Genomic DNA, 22,547 nt, shown 5'->3' with positions numbered 1-22,547 from the left:
TTATGATAAAATAATTTATTTATTGATCAAAATTAATTTTTTTAAAATTTATATAATTTAAATTATTAATATAACTTTTAAAGATATTATAAAATATGTAAATTCAATCTTATAAATTAAAATTAATATTTTTTATTTTGAGATAGTTGAATCATCTTATATTAATAGAATGATTGAATTTTTTTTATAATTCTATCATTTTACTTAAATATAAAAAATATAATATAAAATCATTATCATCTCATCTTATCAATTATCATATGTATCAAATATAATTTTAAATGATCATTTTTTATTATATTTTATTTCATTATTATTATTTAATTTTATATTCAAACATGTCTCTTATCAATAATTTTAATTTTACTGTTACAATGATCAATTTTGTTTTCATCGATATGGACGTGTCTCGAATGTTCATAAAAAGTAATTTAACTGAAATAGACGGGGAGGTATCGCCATCCATTCACGATTGGAAAATTTTGATTCCGTATCGCATTTAGATTTGTGATGCGGAAAGGGGAGGGCAAGTGGAAGGTGTTTGATTACAAATTAGAAGAATAAGAGGATTGATGGGAAATTGGGATCAGCAATGAAATGATGTGGTCAGTTGACACGATGCAGGGAATGTGAAGACACATGTGGCAACTGCCAGATACGCTCCACAGAGGCGTGTAAGATATCCCATACCAAAATTTGTTTGTTTTTTGGTTCGATTTTTTTGAACTAAATAATAGTGAATAGTCGGAGGTTGGGGTGGTCCGTTGGGGGCTTGGAAGGAAACTAGGAAAGCGTTCAATCAAAGGATCCAAGATTGGGCAGGAAAATCGGAATTGAAACTCTCTTTATCACTCACCCACTCAGCACGGTAGGACTATAATAGGTGCTTTTTACTTCAAGAAAAGAGAAAGAAAAACTATAATCCCGAGTCTCTCTGACTCTGAGTCGGCTTTCCATGGAGCCAGAATCTGGAATCTCCACACCTCCTCGAAGTCCTTCCCCGGTTAGGATTTATTTTAATTTTGAATCTTGTTTCTTCATTTCAGTTCTCATTCTAAATCTGCTTGTTTTGCGATGCTTTAGAATCTGGATTCATTTTTTTCTCTTAACTTATCTAGTTCTTCTCAATCTAAACTCTACTATTCGGCAGTCGTCATCGCTCTCGGTAAAAGTAGCTGCTTCGCTCTTTATTTTAATCCGCTTTTCAGTATTCATCTTCGAATTCACTCTTGAGTCAGCATAGATTTTCATCAACGAATTGATTGCACTGTATTCTGCTGCTGTAGCCAACTTTTCAGCTTAGTTTGCTTTCTATGTCATTTATTTTTTCTTACACTTCATATATATATATATATATATATGAGGACATTAAATTTGAAAAATTTTTTTAATTCTCCTTATCAATCCACAAACCTATGGTGAGAAGGTTAATAAAGATCAGTTGTTCATTTTGCTAGATATGTGTAAAGATGGTAAACCAATTTCTGGATTCTAGCTCTAATTCTCTGGCGTAATAGGAAAATTCTAACCGTTTCATTGGATAAAATCTCACTTTTTACTATTTGCACCTGCTATTGATTTTTTTTTAAACTTCTTTTGGTTTCCCTGTTGATTAGATTAGAGCAGCTCCTTTGCCTTTGCTATTTCTAAGATTGGAATCACTAAAGTTTTGACCTGCTGTTCCATGCCGCCTGGCAAAGTCATATTCCTGAGGGCAAGGGCAACTGTCCTGCATAATTACTGTCTCCTATGCCTACTTCAGCAATGCCATAATTACATGCTGATCCTGTGGCAAAATCATGTATCTAACGGCCACTGTTTTCAAACTACTTCTTGAAAACCAACATGAGGGCATAGCAACAATTTGTACTATGAGTATGATAACTTTGCTGTTAAATCCTAACATTGGAATACTTTCCTGAAATTTCATTTTAACATTTAGATTTGCCTTTTCTACTTAGAATTCTCCCAATTGAAGCCATAATATTCTGTGTATTGACCACTGCTTGACTTTCCTGGAGTTCTAGGTTTTAGGTATGTTTTAGCATTAATCATGGCATTATCATTGTATTCTTATTTGAAGTTGTAAATTATTAAGTACAAGTATCACTTTTGCAGCTTTCGTGGGTCAATCTCTCCAGGAACCTAATATTAGCGTACCAAAGCTTGGGGGTGGTGTATGGAGACCTGAGCACTTCACCTCTTTATGTTTACTCAAGCACCTTTATAGGGAAGTTGCAGAATCATCATAATGAAGAAGCAATATTTGGAGCATTTTCCTTGATTTTTTGGACCCTTACATTGATACCCCTTCTTAAATATGTGTTTATCTTGCTAAGTGCAGATGATAACGGTGAAGGTGTGGTGAATCATCTAATTTCTTAATGGATATCACTTTTTAATAAAATCAAATCACATATGCTTTTTCCTAACCGTTTGCTAGCCGGTATATATGAATTCTTGTCAGGTGGCACTTTTGCTCTTTACTCGCTGCTTTGTAGGCATGCAAAGTTTAGCTTGCTTCCCAATCAGCAAGCAGCTGATGAAGAGCTTTCAGCCTACAAATATGGGCCCTCAACACAGCCTGTTGGTTCTCCATTAAAGCGATTTTTGGAGAAGCATAAAAGGCTAAGGACAGCTCTTCTGGTTGTGGTACTCTTTGGTGCTTCTATGGTCATAGGTGATGGTGTACTCACTCCAGCAATATCAGGTAGATAATCATATGGGTAACTAAATTTGAATATCTCAAATTCCTAGATTATCGTCTCTCTGGCTGTGGATTATAAAGTTTAATACTTTTTCCTTCCTGGAATTTCCTCTTAAACATATGTGGCATGTGGGACAATAAGCAAAATTATTGGTTCTAGCTTTTAGTACGTCAATATGATTGTAGATGATGATTGCGAGCTTGAGAAGGTGTTCCCATGAAGAGCTCTGCTGATATTTTGCATATGAACAAGACAATAGATTCCAATGAATAACTCTGCTGGTTTTATGCCTTAAAGACTCAATTTAACAAAGATTTAATCCCAAACAAGTTGGGGAAGGTTAAATGAATCCTTTTCCTCGAATTTGCTTGGCCAAGCCATTTTTTAGATCATGCAATGTGTTGCAAGTTTACATGTCGTGTTATGATTTACATGACTATGTTGATTCATTGAGTGTGCCTATTTCTCAATTGGACATAGTTGACCTCCAATGATTTAGTTGCAGGGATCGATTATCAGAAATACTTTCATGAGCATATTGGTGCCATCATAGACTTCCATATTCACTCCTTTTGTCAAGCGGCTGAATGATTCCTTCCATCTGTAGTATATATTGTTTGTTGTAGATGCTGTTTGACATGTCCCATGCTGATATTTTATTTTTTAAGTAAAATTTACATCTGTTTTGTTGCTCTACCTTGTGCCTTTTTGTCTGGAACTGGTTGTGTTAATGGTTTCTCTCTCCATGGTTAAGGGGTTAAATGTTTTTATATTTGCAGTTCTCTCGGCGGTGTCTGGGCTACAAGTTACTGAAAAGAAATTAACTAGTGGTAATTCATGTCTCTAATTTGATTCTTTTCCTTTATTACTTCTTTTAAGTTTTGGGTTCCCTATTCCTCTTGGTATTTCCTTTTTTGCTTAGGGTTAGATCTGCTTTGTTTTGAACCCAGGTGAACTCCTCTTGCTTGCTTGTGTCATATTGGTGGGCCTATTTGCTCTTCAGCATTTTGGCACGCACAAGGTAGCTTTTATGTTTGCACCAATTGTGATCATCTGGCTGGTATCAATTTTTTCCATTGGCTTGTACAACATAATACGTTGGAACCCAAAGATTGTTCATGCAATTTCTCCGTATTATATTATCAAGTTCTTTAGAGAGACTGGTAGAGATGGTTGGATTTCTCTTGGAGGGGTCCTTCTCTCAATAACTGGTAGGTTGCATCTGGATATCAATTGAATACAGCGTGGCTTTTATTTTAATTGACTAAATTGATATAGTGGTTGCTGATTCGAATGTTCTGATAATGTGCACCTTTTGGGACTCACTAGGTACTGAAGCTATGTTTGCAGACCTTGGTCATTTCACTGCCTTATCAATTAGGGTGAGTGCAACTCCTCCTTTTGTTCATATATATCATTTCACTCCTGAAGTGTGATAGTAAATTGTGAGTTGAATGTAAGACCTCTATCCCATTGCAATATACACTTCATCCTCTTACCATCTTAAGCTACCTTGTTTGAACTTAATAATGAGTTGTGTTTTGAATGATATATAATCTAGAAACTTGATAATTTTCCTGGCTTTGCAGCTTGCATTTGCATTTGTGATATACCCGTGTTTGGTTGTACAATACATGGGTCAGGCTGCGTTCTTGTCAAGAAACCTCCAATCGATTCCCAACAGTTTTTATGCCTCAATCCCTGGTTAGTGCAATCTGATATCAACTTTATTGCTTCTAAATATTGTTATAACATTGAAGTTTGTGTAATTTTCCTTTTATCCTTGCAGGTCCTGTTTTTTGGCCTGTCTTTGTAATTGCCACCCTTGCAGCTATTGTTGGGAGTCAGGCTGTTATAACTGCCACTTTTTCTATAATCAAACAATGCCATGCGCTTGGATGCTTTCCTCGAGTCAAAGTTGTTCACACCTCAAAACATATTTATGGGCAGATCTACATCCCAGAAATAAACTGGATACTCATGATCCTTACGCTTGCCATAACTATTGGATTTCAAGATACAACTTTAATAGGAAATGCTTATGGTAATTCATTCTCTTATAAATGTGCCCTTCACCTCAAATATTCTTGAGAAAAATATTGTGGAGACGAAAATATTTGAAGAATGAACTTGTTACAGTAGAACTTTCTTAACAAATTTGTAGTATATTTATGATTTTTTCCTCTTTTATCCTGCATCCTCAAGATATTTGTCTTCTAGTGTATCAGCGTATTTATTATGCTTTATATAGACAGTATAGTTCTTGATCATGCAGTTCAGCTTCTAGAGATAGTTCCTTATTGATTGCATGAACTTGCTGTCTTGTCTGTGATGCTGATGTTCCATATTTGGTTTTGGTTTTCAGGACTTGCGTGCATGACTGTGATTTTCATTACAGCATTTCTCACGGCACTTGTAATAACCTTTGTTTGGCAGAAAAGTGTTTTACTTGCTGCAATGTTCCTTCTGTTCTTCTGGTTTATTGAAGGGGTCTACTTATCAGCAGCACTGATGAAAGTGCCTCAAGGAGGATGGGTGCCTGTTGTGCTGTCATTCATCTTTATGATGATTATGTACATTTGGCACTATGGGACTCGCAAGAAGTACAACTTTGACCTGCACAACAAAGTATCATTGAAATGGTTGCTGGCCTTGGGTCCTAGCCTTGGTATTGTCCGTGTGCCTGGGGTAGGCCTCGTATACTCGGAACTGGCAACGGGAGTCCCTGCAATCTTCTCCCACTTTGTCACGAACCTGCCTGCGTTCCATAAGGTGTTAGTTTTTGTTTGTGTGAAATCAGTTCCAGTCCCATATGTTTCACCAGAAGAGCGCTTTCTTATTGGTCGTATTTGCCCCAGGCCATATCGTATGTATAGGTGTATTGTCAGGTATGGCTACAAAGACATCCAGCGGGATGATGGGGATTTTGAGAACCAGCTTATACAAAGCATAGCGGAGTTCATCCAGATGGAAGCTGGAGAACCACAATATTGTAGTTCTGAGAGTTCATCATATGATGGGAGGATGGCTGTTATAAGTACCAGGAGCATCCAATCAAGCTCAAGTTTAATAGTTAATGAGATAGAGGATTTCGATGCAAACAACTCCATCCAAAGCAGCAAATCCTTGACACTACAGAGCTTGCAATCTGCTTTTGAAGATGAGAATCCACTAATTAGAAGGCGCCATGTGAGATTTCAACTACCAACTAATCCTGGTATGGATACTTTCGTCAGGGAAGAGCTGATGGATTTGATCCAGGCAAAGGAAGCAGGGGTTGCATATATAATGGGTCACTCATATGTAAAGGCCAGGAGAACTTCTTCATTTCTGAAAAAGCTTGTGATTGATGTGGGGTATTCATTTCTTCGAAAGAACTGCAGGGGCCCCGCCGTAGCACTAAACATTCCTCATATCAATCTCATTGAAGTTGGAATGATATATTATGTCTAGTCATTTGAGAAGAATAAGAATGGCTAGATGTTACGGTAGCTGTTGCCTTTACGTAGGAACATGGAGGCCCATGGCAAGCAGAGGATTCGTGCAACTTTGGGATATAGTTCTCTCATGCAGAAACTTTAATTTCATAGTAACCTTTTTCCATGTACGTAGTAGATAAATGACATTTTCAGTCATTATTATTCACCTGATCAGTTAATTACATTTCTTTTAGATATGTACTTTTAAGCTGGTTCGAAGAAAAATAAGATCATTGGTTAAAATTTTACTTTTAGTTTAGTTTACAGAATTTGATTTTTGAGGGTTTTTAAAGATTTTTAACAATGTCAAAAAAGGGGTGATAATCCTGAATCAGAAAATTTTTTTTCTTAAGGGTTTATAAGATTTTGGGTGAAGTATAAAATTTATCTCAATTTTGCTTCCAATAAAATAATATTGAAAATAATTAATTATAAAAAATAATGTTTTTAATATAGAAACATTGTAGTTGTTTGAAATATAAGTTGAAAAATTTTAATTTTGAATTAATAGTTTTAAAAACATTATATTTTTTTATATATAAAATGTAATTGATTTTGTATAAAATAATATTAAAAATAATTATTTAAATGATGTCATTTTAAAAAAAAATTTGTAGTAGTCTTTATCACATAAAACATCTTTTTTAATTATAAAAAAAATTAACTTTTTCCTTGAAAGACACATTTTTTCAAATAACCGTGCTGTATATATGTTCACCTTTAAGTTTTATTTTTGTTACGTACTTCAATTTTTTCAATCTACTTTATTAACCTATTTCAGAAAGTAAACCCTTTGGTTAAAATAGAAGAAATAAGAGAATATACTCTTCTCCTCCCTAACTAATCAGAGGCTTTCAATGAAAGAACTTGGTAGTAATTTTAGTAGTATTAGCTTACAGGGAAATGACCTTTGATAGGAAGATCTTTGGTGGGAGGAGTTTTGTTAGGAACGGGAAGGAATACCTGATAAATAATGCCGAGGTGTGAAGAATCTACGTATGCCTAACTATTAACTTTTTCAACCAGTCAATCAACTTGAAACTCAACCCTTTTGGATGCTTAGAAGACACCTTTAGGATTTCAATCTTAGCTCTATGCCGTCTCTATTAAAAGCCAACAAAAATGGAAAATCCAAATTAGAGCCAAAGGCATATATGAAGTCCATTTATTTAAAGCATTAGCTTAGAATTCAAAAGTTTTCATTTCAAGTTACTAATCAATCAAAATCCTACATCCAACATTACATGAAGCAAAACCTAGAAGAGAGGAGTGTTTGTGGACGGTTTTGTTACCCTTCCATTCACGCTAGCCACCACAAAGCAATGGACAGATAAGTTGATACAGAAAATGAAGCCACAAACGAAATGCCTCCAACAAATAATAAAATCTGAGAAGACAACAAAATAATTAAAACAAACAGAATGTGAATAAAAAATTAAACAAAAAAGAACACAAGCAAAAAAAAACTCCAAATCCACATAAAACTCACAATACGATGGGACAATAAAAAAAAGTAAACAACCAAAAAGAAAGACACCTAGAAAAAAAAAAAAAAAGAAAAGCAAAAGATAAAGATAAGTAAAAGAGGAAACATATACAGAGAAAAAAAAATAAACATTCTTGAAAAATAAAAAACGTGTCGTTAAAATGTACGTCTCCTTTGAACCAATTAAACTCCCAATTACATCTCATTTAACTTACTTAAAAGACCCAATTATCTCTTACTCAACTAATAAGTATCCAATTAACCAATATTAATAGATGTCACTAAATAAATAAATCCATAACTTAAAATTTGTATGAAGACTGAACAGGGATAAAAATTATAGTTTGTTATTGATTTAATTAATAAAATTTTTGAATCAAATTAATCAAAAATAAAATTTTTTAAAATTTATTATCGATAATCAATCAAAATTAATTCATTGAATGATCTATTAGTAGAAATTAAAGCTGTTTAATAGATTAAAATCAAAATTTAAACACCTTCAAAATATTCTAACTCCTCCTTAAAATAAAATTATAAGTATAATAATATATTTATACTACTATTTTAAGTAATAGCAAAACAAGAAAAGAAAAAATTTACTACACCTTCTTTTGGGGTTGTGAAGAAAATTTTACTCGCAGGTGTTGTTTCATTCTTTTTTCATGTTTTTTCGGACACAACTCACTTTTTCTCTAACCAAAACGCAAAGCAAAAAGCCATAACAATTTTTTTTCCCTTTCTTTTGGTTGATGCATTATTATTATTATTATTATATGGTTTCGGATCCCTAACTAACCGCTATCCCTCCCTCCGTCCCATGGCCAAAGCATTCACCAATTACAATTGCAAATGCAAATAAATGACATAAACATAATCAAGAGAGACTGCAGTCGGATTCCCATTTTCCTTTAGGTAAATCTCTTTCCTTTTTCTTCAGTTAGTTTTTATCAAGAACAAGAATGCCGGCATTCATCCGTTGTGGATTTAGGAGTTGAATTAGATTAGATCTCTCTTGCTTCCTAGATCCTTTGCTTTGTTTCTCTGTATCTACACCAGAACCAGATGCTGCTATATGATTTTCTTTTCTTTTCTCTTATATATGACTTGAATGAATATCAGCTATCGTGCCTTTCTTCCATTCATGTTATGTCTTCATTCCTCAACAAGTTTAGTTTATCGCTGCTGCCAATCAATAAATACTAATATAATCGCCTCCTTTTTTTTTTTTTTTTATTGTATGGTAAAAAGTACGTTGATTGAGTTATTCTGATCCGGCTGCTTTCTTTACTCCTCTATCTTTACCTTACCTGTTTTAGGTTTGCTCATATGGTAGCTTAATTTGGCATACGTCTTTCCTTTATATACTTTCTCACTTTTTTTTTTAATATTCTAATTTCAATTTTTTCTTTTCTTTCCAAATGTATGAATCTTAGTCCTTGATTATCTGCAGCCATCACTTTGTTCATTTAATTTTTTCCCCTTTCAAATTTCTCTGGTCACAATCATTCAACGTGGGCTCCGAGGCCCTTCCTAAGGGATATCAGAGGATTCACACAACTGTGTTGCAGGAGACTACATTTATTGCCAATATCTACTCTAGCTAAGCTTAAGTTCTCTACTGCATTTGGATTTTTCCAAAGGGGATTACACTAACCATGGGAGAGTGGGTCATTGGAGCATTCATCAACCTATTTGGCAGTATTGCCATCAACTTTGGGACAAACCTTCTTAAATTAGGTCACAATGAGGTATGAAAATTGCTATTTTTTTCCCTTTCGCCTTCCTATTCCCAAGTCATGTTGATCAATTGCTTTGTCAGATATATTAAGCATTCTTTAAATGCTTCCCAAGTCACACAATTGTCTTTGTACTTACATACATGTTCATGTTGCTGCATAAGCATTCCACTACACAAGAAAAACATATATTAAAACCCGTATGCGCAACTTATGCTGCTATTAGTAGACCTGAGCATTGTAAAAATCTTGCTTTCATGTTAGATCAGGTCTGCATTCCATTAATCTGATGGGTTTGTCGCTTATTTGGATTCAAAGGAAATGTGTTTCTGTTTTTTTTTTTTTCTTAGTGTGCAGTGAAACATTATCAAAAGTGAAAATTAATGTCTTTTGTTTCTATACCACATCATTCAGTAACTTGTCCATTCTTTGCTCTATGAGAGAGCATGCAAGGATATCAACTATTTTTGTGACAGCTCTTATTTTCAATCTTAATACCATTTTACTTGTCTCATTGGGTCTACCTCTATTCACAGAGAGAAAGACATTCAACAATGGATGGTGAAGGAATTTCTGGAAAGATTCCATTGAAGCCTATCATATACTTCCAAACTTGGAGAGTTGGTATAGTTATAGTCTTATGGCGCTAAATCAAATAAATGGGTGTTTATTTCTGCTATATGTGGAATGACTTAAAGTTAAACTGTAATTCTTCATTTGTAGGTTTTCTCTTTTTCATTCTTGGAAATTGCCTAAACTTCATTTCCTTTGGTTATGCTGCTCAGGTCTGTACGCCCAGCCTTCTGATCTGAATAGTTTAAATTTATATGAAATTGCATATTAATTTTCCTCCATAAGGAAGCTCTAAGATTAAGAAGCTACATTAAATGTGTTTACACTAAACGTGTTGGGCTTGATGTATTAAGTTTTATCCTTATCCCTTTGTTGTTGGTAAGTAGCTTTAGGAAGCTGGATAATGATTACTTGTTTACTTTTTATCATGGACAATTTTTTATTTGGGACACTGCAAGCAACATGGTCAACTATTTTTGGGATAAAGGAAGTCTTGGTTTTAAGTATTTTTGTAATTACCACTGCACCTTTTGCTAGTTTGAACATTATTCTTCTGTTTTAATAACTCTGTATGTTTCTTTTCTAGCTTATTTCTTTTCCCTTCTCACGTTTTCCCTCTTTCTTCCTCCTTTGCAGTCACTTCTTGCCGCCTTGGGATCTGTTCAGTTTGTATCCAACATTGCATTTGCTTACTTTGTGTTAAACAAAATGGTTACTGTAAAGTATGTTTTAGTCTGAAGGAAGAGTTAAATTTTGATAACTAGAACTGAGTTGTCACTTTTATTTCCCAGAATATTGTCTCTAACTCTGTCTCATTGTCATTGATATTGCTTCCAGGGTACTAGTAGCCACTGCGTTTATAGTTCTTGGAAATATTTTTCTTGTCGCCTTCGGCAACCACCAATCTCCTGGTATCTGACGTGACTTGATTTTTAGACTTTATTGTATTAGCTTTGAAATCCTGATTGCATTCCTTCCTCCTGACCATCGGCCGTATGAGGAAAAGAGAAAAGAAAAGGCATACAACAGTACATACATATAAATGTGTTGTTTATATATATCTATATAATACATATATATGTATTATATTTATAAACATTGAGAGAGAGACTTGTCCACGTGCATACAATGGAGACAGCTTTGGTTTCACTGGGTTTCTGTTTCCTTTTCAGTTTATACGCCGGAACAGTTGGCAGAGAAATACGGCAACATAACATTCCTTCTTTACTGTCTGATTTTGATCTTACTTGTTGCATTGCATCACTCTATCTACAGGTGAGATTTGAGAGCCAGCTATTTTACTCATGCTAACGTGTTACATTTTAGCCATTTGTTTAATTGATTGACATGCCTTAACATGCAAACATTCAGGAGAGGGGAACTTCTCCTTGCTGTTTCCGGGCAAGACCTTAGACCATATTGGAACATGCTGCTTCCTTTTTCATATGCGGTAGTTTCGGGTGCTGTAGGATCATGCTCAGTTTTATTTGCAAAATCTCTGTAAGTTGGCTGTTTTAGATGTCATTAGTGTTTCGAGTAAAGTAGCATTGTGATTAATTCTAATTGTGATTTTCATGTTATCCAGCTCTAACCTTCTAAGGTTGGCGATGTCCAATGGTTATCAGTTGCACAGCTGGTTCACATACTCCATGATACTTTTATTTCTTAGTACAGCTGGATTTTGGGTAAGAATTATGGCAGAACTTGTATTGTTATTCTTCTGCCATTAAGAGTGATTTTAGGAGAACTTATACTGAGCTTTCCTACTGCAGATGGCAAGGTTGAATGAAGGGTTGTCACTCTTTGATGCAATCCTGATTGTTCCCATGTTTCAAATTGCTTGGACTTTCTTCTCCATTTGTACAGGATTTATATACTTCCAGGAATATCAGGTTTTCTCTCTCTTGCTCACACACACACAACAAATGCATATTTTGTCTATATTCTTGGTTCAAATCACCTCACTCCCTATCCCCCATGAATTATTTTTCAGTGTAATATGTCTTCAATGCAGTGAGATTATTTTGCTGAACTTCTTGGAGAATTTCAATGCATAGTTGTTCTGAATAGATCCTAAATTGTTGTTTTTTAACTGAGCTGCTTTTTTCTGCAATTGGTTACAGGACAGCCTTCTATAAATTTTAGACTATAATATTGCTATTAAATAAGTAGTTATCATTCATTAAAAGAGAACTAAGTGAAAATTGATGGCTTTTGTCCATTAGTCATGTAGCAAGACTGTAAAGCTAATCATGCAGGTAGTCTGCACAAGCCAGTATTCTTCTAGCCCCTACCTTCTGGATAATGGAATTAGATGACCTAAAAGGGCTTTTTTTTTTTTTGTTTAATAAAACAGGTGTTTGATGCACTGAGGACAACTATGTTCATACTAGGAATGTTGTCTGTGTTCATAGGCATTTCATTATTGGCACCTGATGAGTCAAGAGGTACTTAGAGGAGTTTTGCAATTCTGTGTATAGAGCATTTAAAGGCTGTAGCTTATTCTTACTTTCATCTTTTAGGTGGTGAAATAAAGGAGAATTCACCTCTAGATTCTGTTATGTCTTCCAGCAGTTCGACTGAAACTGACAGGTAAAAAGCAGATTTCTTGTTGTTGTCAAACAACCTGTGGATCCTTCAAAGGTGTAAAAGATCAGAGCTGATGACATGTTGACAAATAAACAAATTAATAATTTTTGTCTTTTACCATTATTGAGGTTATAAGTGCCTACATGTACCTGCATAGTTTTCAACTGAATAAATTTGTACTTAACCGACTGTTGGCATTTTTTCCCCTCTTAGGTTGATCTTTCCATCCAAAGATGCACAAAATAAGGAGACAAAATCATTTATGCAAGGAATGATGATGAAGATCACTGATATGCTGGCCAAGGCAAAGGTACTGCAAATTGGATTTGTAGACTTGTCTTTTAACAAGATTATTGTGACACTCTAATTTAGTGCTAAAATTGATACAGCTATTCCCTTTGCAGACAACATGTTCGTTATCACTAGGTTTTGGAGAGGATTCCATCAATGCATCTTCAGTACTTGTAATGCCTATGGTGTCATCAAAGATAACAGCCTTTAGAGGAAGTGGGTTTGATCGGAATCGGATATTCTCCATGAGAAATTCTAGTTGGAGTAGGGTTGCAATGAATGAAGATGGTGCAAAGATGTTGAATGGAGGTCCTCTCCCTCAAAGCCTCCAATAGGGAGAGCAATGAACAATGAGCATTGATCTTTGATTCTTTTCCTTCTCATCTTTCGTCTTTAGTAACACGATAGCTTAGGATTCGATTTGTTCTTGTGCGATTTGTTGAACATATTCTTGCTTATAGAAGCATCACTTATATGTTACTACATTGTATAATCTTTCTTAATTGATTGAACTGAAAGGAAATTCCGAATTTGGAGCATGTAATTAAGAAAAAGCATACTGCTGGATTACCATGCCCTTTTTGGGTAAATATGATGATTTGTGTTCTTGTGTTATATAAAATATAAAAATTTATATATTTATAATATATTTTAAACGTGTGACAAAAATATGAAATTTATATTATTTTAGTTTTATTAAATTTATATAAATTGTTATTAAAATTTTAAATTATATTATTTTTATATTTTTTAATAATATTTATATCGTGTCAACGTAAATAGACAGGCTTATTTTGCTAATCATTCCGAATCAAATTATTGAAGATTGTACTACATATTCATGTCATAACTAGATTTTGCTTAAAGATTGCAGACGTAACAAGTCAAAAAAAAAAAATCTTTCGGCCAAAACAAAATGTCAAAATCTACCGAATGCAAATATTATAAACATATTTTCTTCTACTTCTGACGTTTAAAAGTACGAAAATCATAACCAGAAAGGCAAAGCAACGATTCACTTCAAAATAAAAAATAATAATAAAAAAAGGATCAGGATTTAGGAAAAGGCATTTGGGGATAAATAAGAAAAGAGAAGAGAAGTTTGAAGTGAATGCCAAGCATAGCGCTTGACGGTAACAGCCAAAAGGCCTATGCAGCAGCATGCAGTTGAAGTTGGCGACGCTAAGTAAAGCAACAGCAACAGCTCGTCCCATAGATGCAGACACATGCATCTCCTTGATAAAGAAATGCCACACTCTCAAGTCTCTGAAAACTGTTCATGCCTCCATCCTCAGATCCCACCTCCACCTCAATCTCCATTTCTTCACCAACCTCATATCCCACTACGCTTCTCTTGGTTCCATTGCTTACGCATACACTCTCTTTTCCTACTCCAACTCCTCCAATGATGCTTTTCTTTGGAACGTCATGCTGCACGGCCTCGTCGACAATGCCCAGTACCATCGCTCCTTGCTTCTTTATACCTGTATGCCACATCTTGCCATTGCACCTGATAACTTCTCCTTTCCCTTTCTTCTCAAAGCTTGCGCTTCTCTCCGCAATCCCAATTTGGGTTCTCAGTTTCACGCCCATGTCTTCATATACGGGTATTCCTCTCACATGTTCGTTGCTAACTCGCTTATCTCCATGTACGCTAAATGCGGGCTTTTTGCTGTTTCGAAAAGAGTGTTCGACAAAATGCCTCACAGAAGTGCAGTGTCGTGGAGTGCAATGATTGGAGCGTACTCGCAGAGTGGGTTTCACGAGCAAGGGTTGCTGCTGTTTACCAGGATGTTGGATGAGGGAATCAAACCAAACAGGGCTTCTATTTTAAATGCCACGGCTTGCGTTTGGCGTGAGAACGTGGCTCATAATGTGTTTAGAGTCATCATGGATAATGGACTTGATATGGATCACTCCGTGCGAAATGCTACCATGCTCATGTTTGCTAGATGTGGAAGAATTGACATTGCTAGAAGCTTGTTTGATGGGTTTAAATATAAGGATTTGGTGTGCTGGGCCTCCATGATTGACGCATATGCTCATGCTGACTTGCCTCTTAAAGCTTTGCATCTCTTTAACCAAATGAGATTGCAATGTCTCCTTCCCGATTCTATTATCCTTCTTGCTGTGATTCGAGCTTGTTCCATACTAGCTTCTTTGAACCAGGCACGAATCCTTCACGGAGTTATTGTTCGTTGTTTTCTGGAGAGTCAATTAGTGCTAGATACCGCTGTTCTTGATCTTTACGTGAAATGTGGGAGCTTAGCATATGCTAGAACCGTTTTTGATAAGATGAAAGAAAAGAATATTATCTCCTGGAGCACTATGATTCGCGGGTATGGTATGCATGGCCATGGTAGAGTAGCACTTCATCTCTTTGATCAGATGAAGGCCTTAATAAAGCCAGACCATGTCACATTCGTATCCGTATTGTCAGCATGTAGTCATGCTGGGTTAATTGCAGAAGGATGGGAGTGCTTTAATTCCATGATAAGAGATTTTGGGGTTACACCAATATCTGAACACTACGCATGTATGGTTGATCTCTTAGGCAGAGCTGGGCAGTTGAATCAAGCCTGGCTATTCATTCAGAGGATGCCTTTGAGGCCGGATGCTGCTGTCTGGGGCGCACTGCTTGGAGCTTGTAGAATTCATTTAAACGTAAAACTGGCAGAAGTGGCAACTAAATCATTATTTGATTTGGATGGGGAAAATCCTGGAAGATATGTTCTATTGTCCAACATATATGCATCATTGGGGAAAAGAAAAGAAGCTAATAGGTTTAGATATTTAATGAAAAGTAGAGGTGTAAGGAAAATAGTTGGTCGCACAATTATCGAGATTAAGAACAAGATCTATACGTTTGTGGCTGGGGATAGATCACAGCCTGAAATTGATGTAATCTATTTAGAGTTGGACAAACTTATGGGGAGGATTAGACAACAAGGGTATGTACCAGATTTAAGCTTTGTATTGCATGATGTGGATGGGGAGACAAAGGAGAAGATGTTGTATGCACACAGTGAGAAGCTGGCCATTGTTTTTGGGCTGATGAATTTGGGACATGAAAGTTTGATTAGGATAACAAAGAATTTGAGAGTGTGTGGGGATTGTCATACTGCTATAAAGTTTATCTCTAAGGTTACGGGAAGGGAAATTGTGGTGAGAGATGCCCACAGATTCCATCATTTTATGAACGGAACTTGTTCTTGTGGTGATTATTGGTGATGGTGTTCTTGCCCCAATTATTGACGTTGCTAATGCAATTTGGTGGCCCATCGGATACTGATCTTTTTTATTAAATAAAAATGTTCAGCGTTAAAATTTTTTGTTTTATCATTTTTATTCTTTTTTTTTTTTCAAAATTTATCTAATTAAAAAAAGATAAAAAAAAAGAGAAGACAAAAAAACAAACAAAACCCAAATATGGGTGACACATTGATATTTAAATTAATCTCCTATTATCACAAAATATATCCATTTTCAATTTGGCTAATAGTCTTAATTCATCTAATTAGTTGGACAAATTAATTAGAATCATTAAACACGGAGTGAAATATTGAACTCGCAAAAAATAACAAACCATCATTAGCAATTAAAAGAATGAAAACACCGGTCCAGATGCAAGTAATCCCGGCTTCTTTAGGCGGCAAAAGTTTGCTTGTTTCAGCTGACACAGACTCAGTGAAAACTGCTTCCTTTTTTATTCCAATTATTTCTCTTTGTGCAAATTTTTGCCTTAACAACTTCTCAAATCACAAATCTAACACCAACTAGGAGCTGTATATCCAAGTTTAGGACCAAGTTAAGTTGCTTGGAAAAGGTTTTCCATTCAAAACTGAAGTTTTGGTTGGTGAAGATCCCATGGCTAGAAAACTCTAATGCATTCAGCAAGGAGCGAAACTGAATATTGGAACACCAAGGCTTATTGATCTTTTAACAAAGCATGATATTGGACTAAATTGTGAAAAGATATTTGGTCTGGATGGAGTGGACTGCATGATTCAAAGGGGCTTCGGGACCAGGTGATGCAGGATTTTAGGGCTCTATCACAACCCAGGTACTGATGTATTCTGCAACAATTTCACAAGATATAGAGAAAATGGCAAGTTCTGTGGCAACAGATATTATTAATGCTTCGATTGGCAAGCCTAAGAGGCCAGGTAGGGCCGTGAAGCAGCTATCCATATGGGTTGAGTCAAAAGCAAAAGCTTTTTGACATATAAAGGAGCATGCATTTACGCCACCTGCTATGGTTTATGTGGGTTCTAGAGCTCACTACAAAATATGTTCCATATACTTATGCTTAATTATTAATATTGTTAGAATATATCATATTTATACCAATATTTTATTTAATCATTAGTATAAATAAATTTTTTGTGACAGTATATAACTATCCGTCAGTATAAATATGTTATATACTGACAGTTATTAACGTAATTATCAGTATAGGCTCAAAATAAAAAAACTATTAGCTTACAAGAAATTGAATAGGATTATTAAAGGTATTTTTTTTACCAAAAACGCATTTAATATCCATTTAAAAAATTTTGGAGATAGATTATTAAAAGTATTTTTCACCAAAAATGCTTTCAATAATCTATACAAAAAATTTTTTATGAATTATTTACTGACTGTTAAATTCTGTCAGTAAAAAAGATTTTTACTGATGGATTTTTAATACCGTCAGAATATACTATATTTATATCAACACTTTATTTAATCGTCGGTATAAATAAATTTTTTTTGATGGTATATGACTATCCGTCATTATAAATATGTTATATACTGACGGTTATTAACGTAATTGTTAATATAAGCTCAAATAAAAAAACTATTGGCTTACAAAAAATTAAATGGGATTATTGAAAACGTTTTTGGCAAAAAAGGTCTTCAATAATCCATTCAAAAAATTTTGGAGAAAAAATATTAGAGTTATTTTTGGTCAAAAATGCTTTCAATAATCTATATAAAAAATTTTGGAGGAGATTATTGAAGGTATTTTTGTTCAAAATTACGTTCAATAATCTATACAAAAAATTTTGTTGAGGGGATTATTGAAGGTGTTTTTGACAAAAAATGCTTTTAATAATCCTCTGAAAAAATTTGAAAGGAATAATTGAAGGCATTTTTTTACCAAAAACGCCTTCAATAATTCCTTTCAAATTTTTTCAATAATCCCTTATAAAAATTTATTGAGAGAATTATTAAAAACGTTTTTAGTCAAAAAATGCCTTAAAAGATCCCTTATAAAAATTTATTGAGAGGATTATTGAATGTGTTTTTGACTAAAAACGTATTTAATAATCTTTTAAAAAAATTTGAAATGGATTATTGAAATCGTTTTTGATAAAAAAATACCTTCAATAATCTCTCATAAAAATTTATTAAAAAAATTATAGAAGGAGTTTTTGACAAAAAATACCTTTAATAATCAATTTATTGAAGGGTTATTGGCAAAAAACGCTTTCAATAATCCTTTGAAAAAATTTAGAAAGGATTATTAAAAAATGCTTTCAATAATTTTTCATAAAAATTTATTGAGGGAATTATTGAAGGTGCTTTTGACCAAAAACTCTTTCAATAATCCCTCATAAAAATTTATTGAGGGGATTATTAAAGCATTTTTTACCAATAATATTTTCAATAATCCTTTATAAAAATTTTATTGAAAGGATTATTAAAGGCATTTTTAGTCAAAAATGCATTTAATAATCCCTTGAAAAATTTGAAAATGATTATTGAAGGTATTTTTGATAAAAAAAATACCTTCAATAATTCCCTGAAAAAATTTGAAAAAGATTATGGCAAAAAACGCCTTCAATAATTCCTTATAAAAATTTATGGAGGGGATTATTGAATGTATTTTTGGCCAAAAATACCTTTAATAACTCATAAAAATTAATTGAGGAGATTATTCAAAGCGTTTTTGCCCTGAAATACCTTGAATAACCCTATTGAATTTTTTATCAGGGATTATTCAAGGTATTTTTGACAAAAAAACACCTTAAATAATCCTAAAACAATGATGGGCTTATGAATTTAAATAATTTTTTTACCTCTACCTTTCACCAAGTCTACATATTTAATCTTCACTTTCCACCAACTTTCTCCACTTGTCGGTACCTATAGCCTAATCTCCACCTCACACCAATTCTCTCAACCTCTCACCGACTTTACAAATTTAAACCCATCAGCATCCATTTTGTTTGAGAGTTAAATCAAAGTTAAAGCATTTTTCATTTTTTGCATTTCAATTTTATGTCATCGACATGCATTTTTTGTATTTTTTGTTGTATTGGATAAATTTAAGCTCAGCCTTTGTCATCTTGAAAAGTAGATAAGGGCCTAAAAATGTTATTAACGACACCATTTTTGTTAATGGAATAGCTTCAATAGAAAAAATAGATGAAAACTTCATCTATTCTATTGTGAATTGGTGGCCTTTTGATAAATATGACTATGGAAGGGAAGAGCTTATTTTCTTAATCTAGCAAGCAGCTTATTCTTAGGCCTCTCAGATGAAAACATTATAGAAAAAATCTTTCTTTTTGAAATTTTAATGCCTGCTTCACTTTTATAGGAATTTCTTAAATAGCAATGTGGCTGATCAGGAAATGAATTATGTGGCTTTAGAATTGGAGCAACAGTTGCAGCAAATCAATATGCATTTGATGTGAATAATCTTTAAAATATTGTTCAAAATATATATAAAAGATATGATGTTCAGCCATTAATAATAGCACTAAGAAGATTCTTTTATGCAAACTTCGAGCACCATGTTTGTAGACATTCAATCATAGATATTAATGTTTTTTTTTTTTTTAGATTTGGTACAATGATATTAGTTCCTAACTTATTTTAAATTTGTGGATTATAAAATAATTTGGCTATTATTTTATTTTAAATGTTATTAAATATTTTTATTTTTTTGTGTATTTTTACTTTATATGAAAGCATATCATATTATGATTATAAATAAATTAATATTAATAATTCAAAATATAATTCAAAAAAAAGTTTTTACTAACGTTTTAAAAGTTATATCGATGCATTTTACTATTAAAATATTTCATGCTATACTGATAGTCATCACGGACCGTCGATAAAAGGTATAATGGTAGAACACACAATAGATTCTATACAAATAGATATACATTTATTAACGGTCTTGAACCATAGGTATATCTTTGTAAGCTATTCCGACACTTTAAAAATCATCAATGTAGGTTTATATCGACAAATGATATACTAACAGGTAAAAATTCATTGGAATACACATTTTAACCGTCGATATAGGGTTTATAGTGCTATATTAACAGATTTTGGGGTTTTACTGACATTTTTTGAGTGTCACTATATGTCAGATTTCTTGTAATGGCTGGGGCAAATCTCCTATCCATTGCAAATGCCATCACCACTGGAATTAAAACTTTGTCAATACATAAGGAGTAAGTCCATGAAAGAGAGAAATATTGAGGTTGTTTTAGTTGGAGAAGTTTTCGTGATTATGCCACTAGAGTTTTGGGTCATAGAAATGATATTTTAGGTGTGAGACAAATCATAGGGTTCGATGTGCCTAGTTCTATTGAGGAGTATGTCCATCAGATTGGTAGGACATTTAGACTAAAGGAGGAGGTAAGGTTTTAAATAGCGCTTGCAACACGATATAATGGTTGTTATTTAATGTTAGCACTGCCAACTGCTTTTGTTATTCATTCGTGATGGGGTGTGATTGGTAATCACACTTATAATGGTTGTTTATGGTCGCAAATAATGGCATAACAAAAAAATATGATTATAACGGGATGTTAAAATCACTATTTATGCTTTTTCTTTCATTAAATAAAATGAAAACTCAAACTAAAACAGTAAGAAAACCATGCCCCAAGTCCAAACTATTTAATTAAATTTAAACCTTAATTAAAATAATCATAACATAGGCAGTGTAAAGATAAAACTCTAGTAAGGGAACCAACCTTCAAACCATCAAACCCATTTCATCAAGGTATGGGATCCTTTGGTTTAGCAACTTAAGAATTATATGATCCCATAAAGCAATTGCAAATGGCTCCCAAATCAATCCAATGGAAGGGAGAGAGTGATAATCGCTTGAGGGAAATACAAGAGGGAGGTTGATGTCAAATATAAATTAGTTTTTATTTTTTATTTTGGCCATCTCTTTCATTTACTTTTTGGAAAATGGGTATTTGAATTTTTTTTATGATTTGGATAAAAATTTAATAGAGTGGTTAGTTGTTAAATAGTTAATTTAATTTTTAATTATCTAAAAAATAATTTTATAATAAAATTTTAATATTATTAAATATATTTATTATTAATTTTTTTTATACCTAATATTTTTAGATAAAAAAATTTTGAACAAAAGCTAATAATGATGGCAAATAAGTTTTTGAGAATGTTTTGAAGATTTTAGAGTTTTTGGGAATGTTTTGAAGATTTTAGATGAAAACTTTGAAAGAAAATGAGAGATGATATGTACAAGTGATTTTACATATATCTATTCCACAAAATTAGATTTTAATACATTTACCTTAATAATTGTACTTAAAAATATTTAAATGTTCATTATTATTCTTTTTAATTAGATTAATTTATAATATTAATTTCATAATGATAATTTGTCATCAATGATATGCATTTATAGCATTTAGATTGACAAAATTCATGGATATATTAATGATCAACATTTTAGATATGTATATTGATTTATGATTCAAAACTAAAAGATTTAAAATATTTATTTTAATATATACATTAAAGAATTAAAATATTATAAATTATTTTAAATATAATAAGCATGTTTATAATTATTATTTATTTCATTTTATGATAAATTGTTCAAAATTTTAAAAAAATTTATGACCGTGATAAATGTGATTATCATTATTTTATTTGTTATCTTCGCAATCATAATAAATGTGACGTGATTGAAAACGAGATTTAAATCCATAAGAAGAGGGTGTGGCAATTGTTTTCGTGAATGAGGAGAACAAGAATCTGCGTCCAGAGTCGGTTGGTATTTTAAAATCTTCTGGAGCAGTTATTCCTCGAGAACTTGTAATTCACCGCATGCAGCTGTTTCTTTTCCATCAGGCAAGGGCTTTAAGCAAAGGAAGTACGGTTGCTGAAGCTGCGCGCCTTTGATTTGTTGGCCTAATTTTCAGTTGAGAACCTTGTAACTTGTAAATATTTAGTAGCGACCAACCATCATCACGGTTAAGGAAGCCGAAAATGCAAAAGCTTTTGCTTTGAACTGATTGTGCGCATCATCTGTTAAGTTTTGTATAAGTAGGTTTGTTAGTTTGAAATAGTTAATAAAATATGCCTCTTCAAAGTGAGGACAGGTGTGTAACATTACATAGTTACTTCAACCCTGATGAAATATTGTTGTGCCAAGTTAGATCTTGCTTGTGCAATGGTGAATGGTATCAGCAACACTAAGTGGTAGGTCTGTCTTCAGTTGAGGAATGTTTTGACAGAGGATTACTAAGATTCGAAAGTGTAAATCCAAACAATAGGCATTTATATGTTGTACTACTGAAATGCAGTTCGAGCAAAAACTGTATATTCATTTCTTTTATCGACGGAGCTTTGCCCTGGTTGCATTGACTGGAGCAGTAGCATCGTTTTGCTCCATGTTTACTATTTGTTA

General features: G+C 33.3%; 2 protein-coding genes and 2 pseudogenes across 12 annotated transcripts; all 4 read left to right on the top strand.

The window, feature by feature from the left end:
• The first annotated feature begins 758 nt into the window (after positions 1-758).
• On the top strand, positions 759-6,441 carry LOC111316498 (potassium transporter 4-like). 3 transcript variants are annotated; one of them, XM_089754003.1, is made up of 10 exons: positions 759-1,003; positions 1,151-1,165; positions 2,119-2,359; positions 2,468-2,710; positions 3,488-3,538; positions 3,659-3,919; positions 4,038-4,090; positions 4,298-4,412; positions 4,498-4,752; positions 5,074-6,441. In XM_089754003.1, exons 1-10 carry the CDS (start codon positions 956-958, stop codon positions 6,159-6,161), a joined length of 2,370 nt encoding a protein of 789 aa, XP_089610129.1. In that variant the 5' UTR covers positions 759-955; the 3' UTR covers positions 6,162-6,441. The 3 variants fall into 3 exon arrangements, with proteins under 3 accessions (XP_089610129.1, XP_089610130.1, XP_022774178.1); XM_089754004.1 differs by having other exon boundaries at positions 1,119-1,165; XM_022918443.2 differs by lacking the exon at positions 1,151-1,165.
• Positions 6,442-8,338: 1,897 nt separating this feature from the next.
• Positions 8,339-13,457, top strand: LOC111316496 (putative magnesium transporter NIPA8). Of its 8 annotated transcripts, none has more exons than XM_089753425.1 (14): positions 8,339-8,588; positions 9,245-9,424; positions 9,949-10,036; positions 10,136-10,197; positions 10,622-10,707; positions 10,823-10,896; positions 11,158-11,260; positions 11,357-11,485; positions 11,571-11,670; positions 11,758-11,877; positions 12,342-12,432; positions 12,508-12,577; positions 12,788-12,884; positions 12,979-13,457. In XM_089753425.1, exons 2-14 carry the CDS (start codon positions 9,332-9,334, stop codon positions 13,198-13,200), a joined length of 1,335 nt encoding a protein of 444 aa, XP_089609551.1. In that variant the 5' UTR covers positions 8,339-8,588; positions 9,245-9,331; the 3' UTR covers positions 13,201-13,457. The 8 variants fall into 8 exon arrangements, with proteins under 8 accessions (XP_089609551.1, XP_089609550.1, XP_022774172.2 ...); XM_089753424.1 differs by having other exon boundaries at positions 9,127-9,424; XM_022918437.2 differs by having other exon boundaries at positions 9,127-9,424; positions 12,964-13,457.
• A 424-nt stretch (positions 13,458-13,881) lies between these two features.
• Positions 13,882-16,205, top strand: LOC111316497 (pentatricopeptide repeat-containing protein At3g26782, mitochondrial pseudogene; annotated as a pseudogene). The gene has a single exon (XR_016333108.1). The product of XR_016333108.1 is annotated as a pentatricopeptide repeat-containing protein At3g26782, mitochondrial pseudogene (transcript).
• Positions 16,206-16,395: 190 nt separating this feature from the next.
• LOC111317295 (DEAD-box ATP-dependent RNA helicase 41-like) lies at positions 16,396-22,114 on the top strand (annotated as a pseudogene).
• Positions 22,115-22,547: the final 433 nt, after the last annotated feature.

Source organism: Durio zibethinus, chromosome 24 (assembly GCF_047325235.1).
Source record: "Durio zibethinus cultivar Kanyao isolate XHJ-2024 chromosome 24, ASM4732523v1, whole genome shotgun sequence".
Taxonomy (NCBI): Eukaryota; Viridiplantae; Streptophyta; class Magnoliopsida; order Malvales; family Malvaceae; genus Durio; species Durio zibethinus.
The sequence above is the reverse complement of the archived record's forward strand: the minus strand, read 5'-3'. Positions and strand labels throughout refer to the sequence as shown.

Bases quoted from the DNA above. Each gene is read 5' to 3' on its own strand.
- LOC111316498 (XM_089754003.1), top strand. From the start codon at position 956: ATGGAGCCAGAATCTGGAATCTCCACACCTCCTCGAAGTCCTTCCCCG. The intron at 3,920-4,037 runs GTAGGTTGCATC...GGGACTCACTAG, and splicing joins GGTCCTTCTCTCAATAACTG to GTACTGAAGCTATGTTTGCA. The intron at 4,091-4,297 runs GTGAGTGCAACT...CTGGCTTTGCAG, and splicing joins TCACTGCCTTATCAATTAGG to CTTGCATTTGCATTTGTGAT.
- LOC111316496 (XM_022918437.2), top strand. From the start codon at position 9,332: ATGGGAGAGTGGGTCATTGGAGCATTCATCAACCTATTTGGCAGTATT. The intron at 10,897-11,157 runs GTATCTGACGTG...TTTCCTTTTCAG, and splicing joins CGGCAACCACCAATCTCCTG to TTTATACGCCGGAACAGTTG. The intron at 12,885-12,963 runs GTACTGCAAATT...AAATTGATACAG, and splicing joins ATATGCTGGCCAAGGCAAAG to CTATTCCCTTTGCAGACAAC.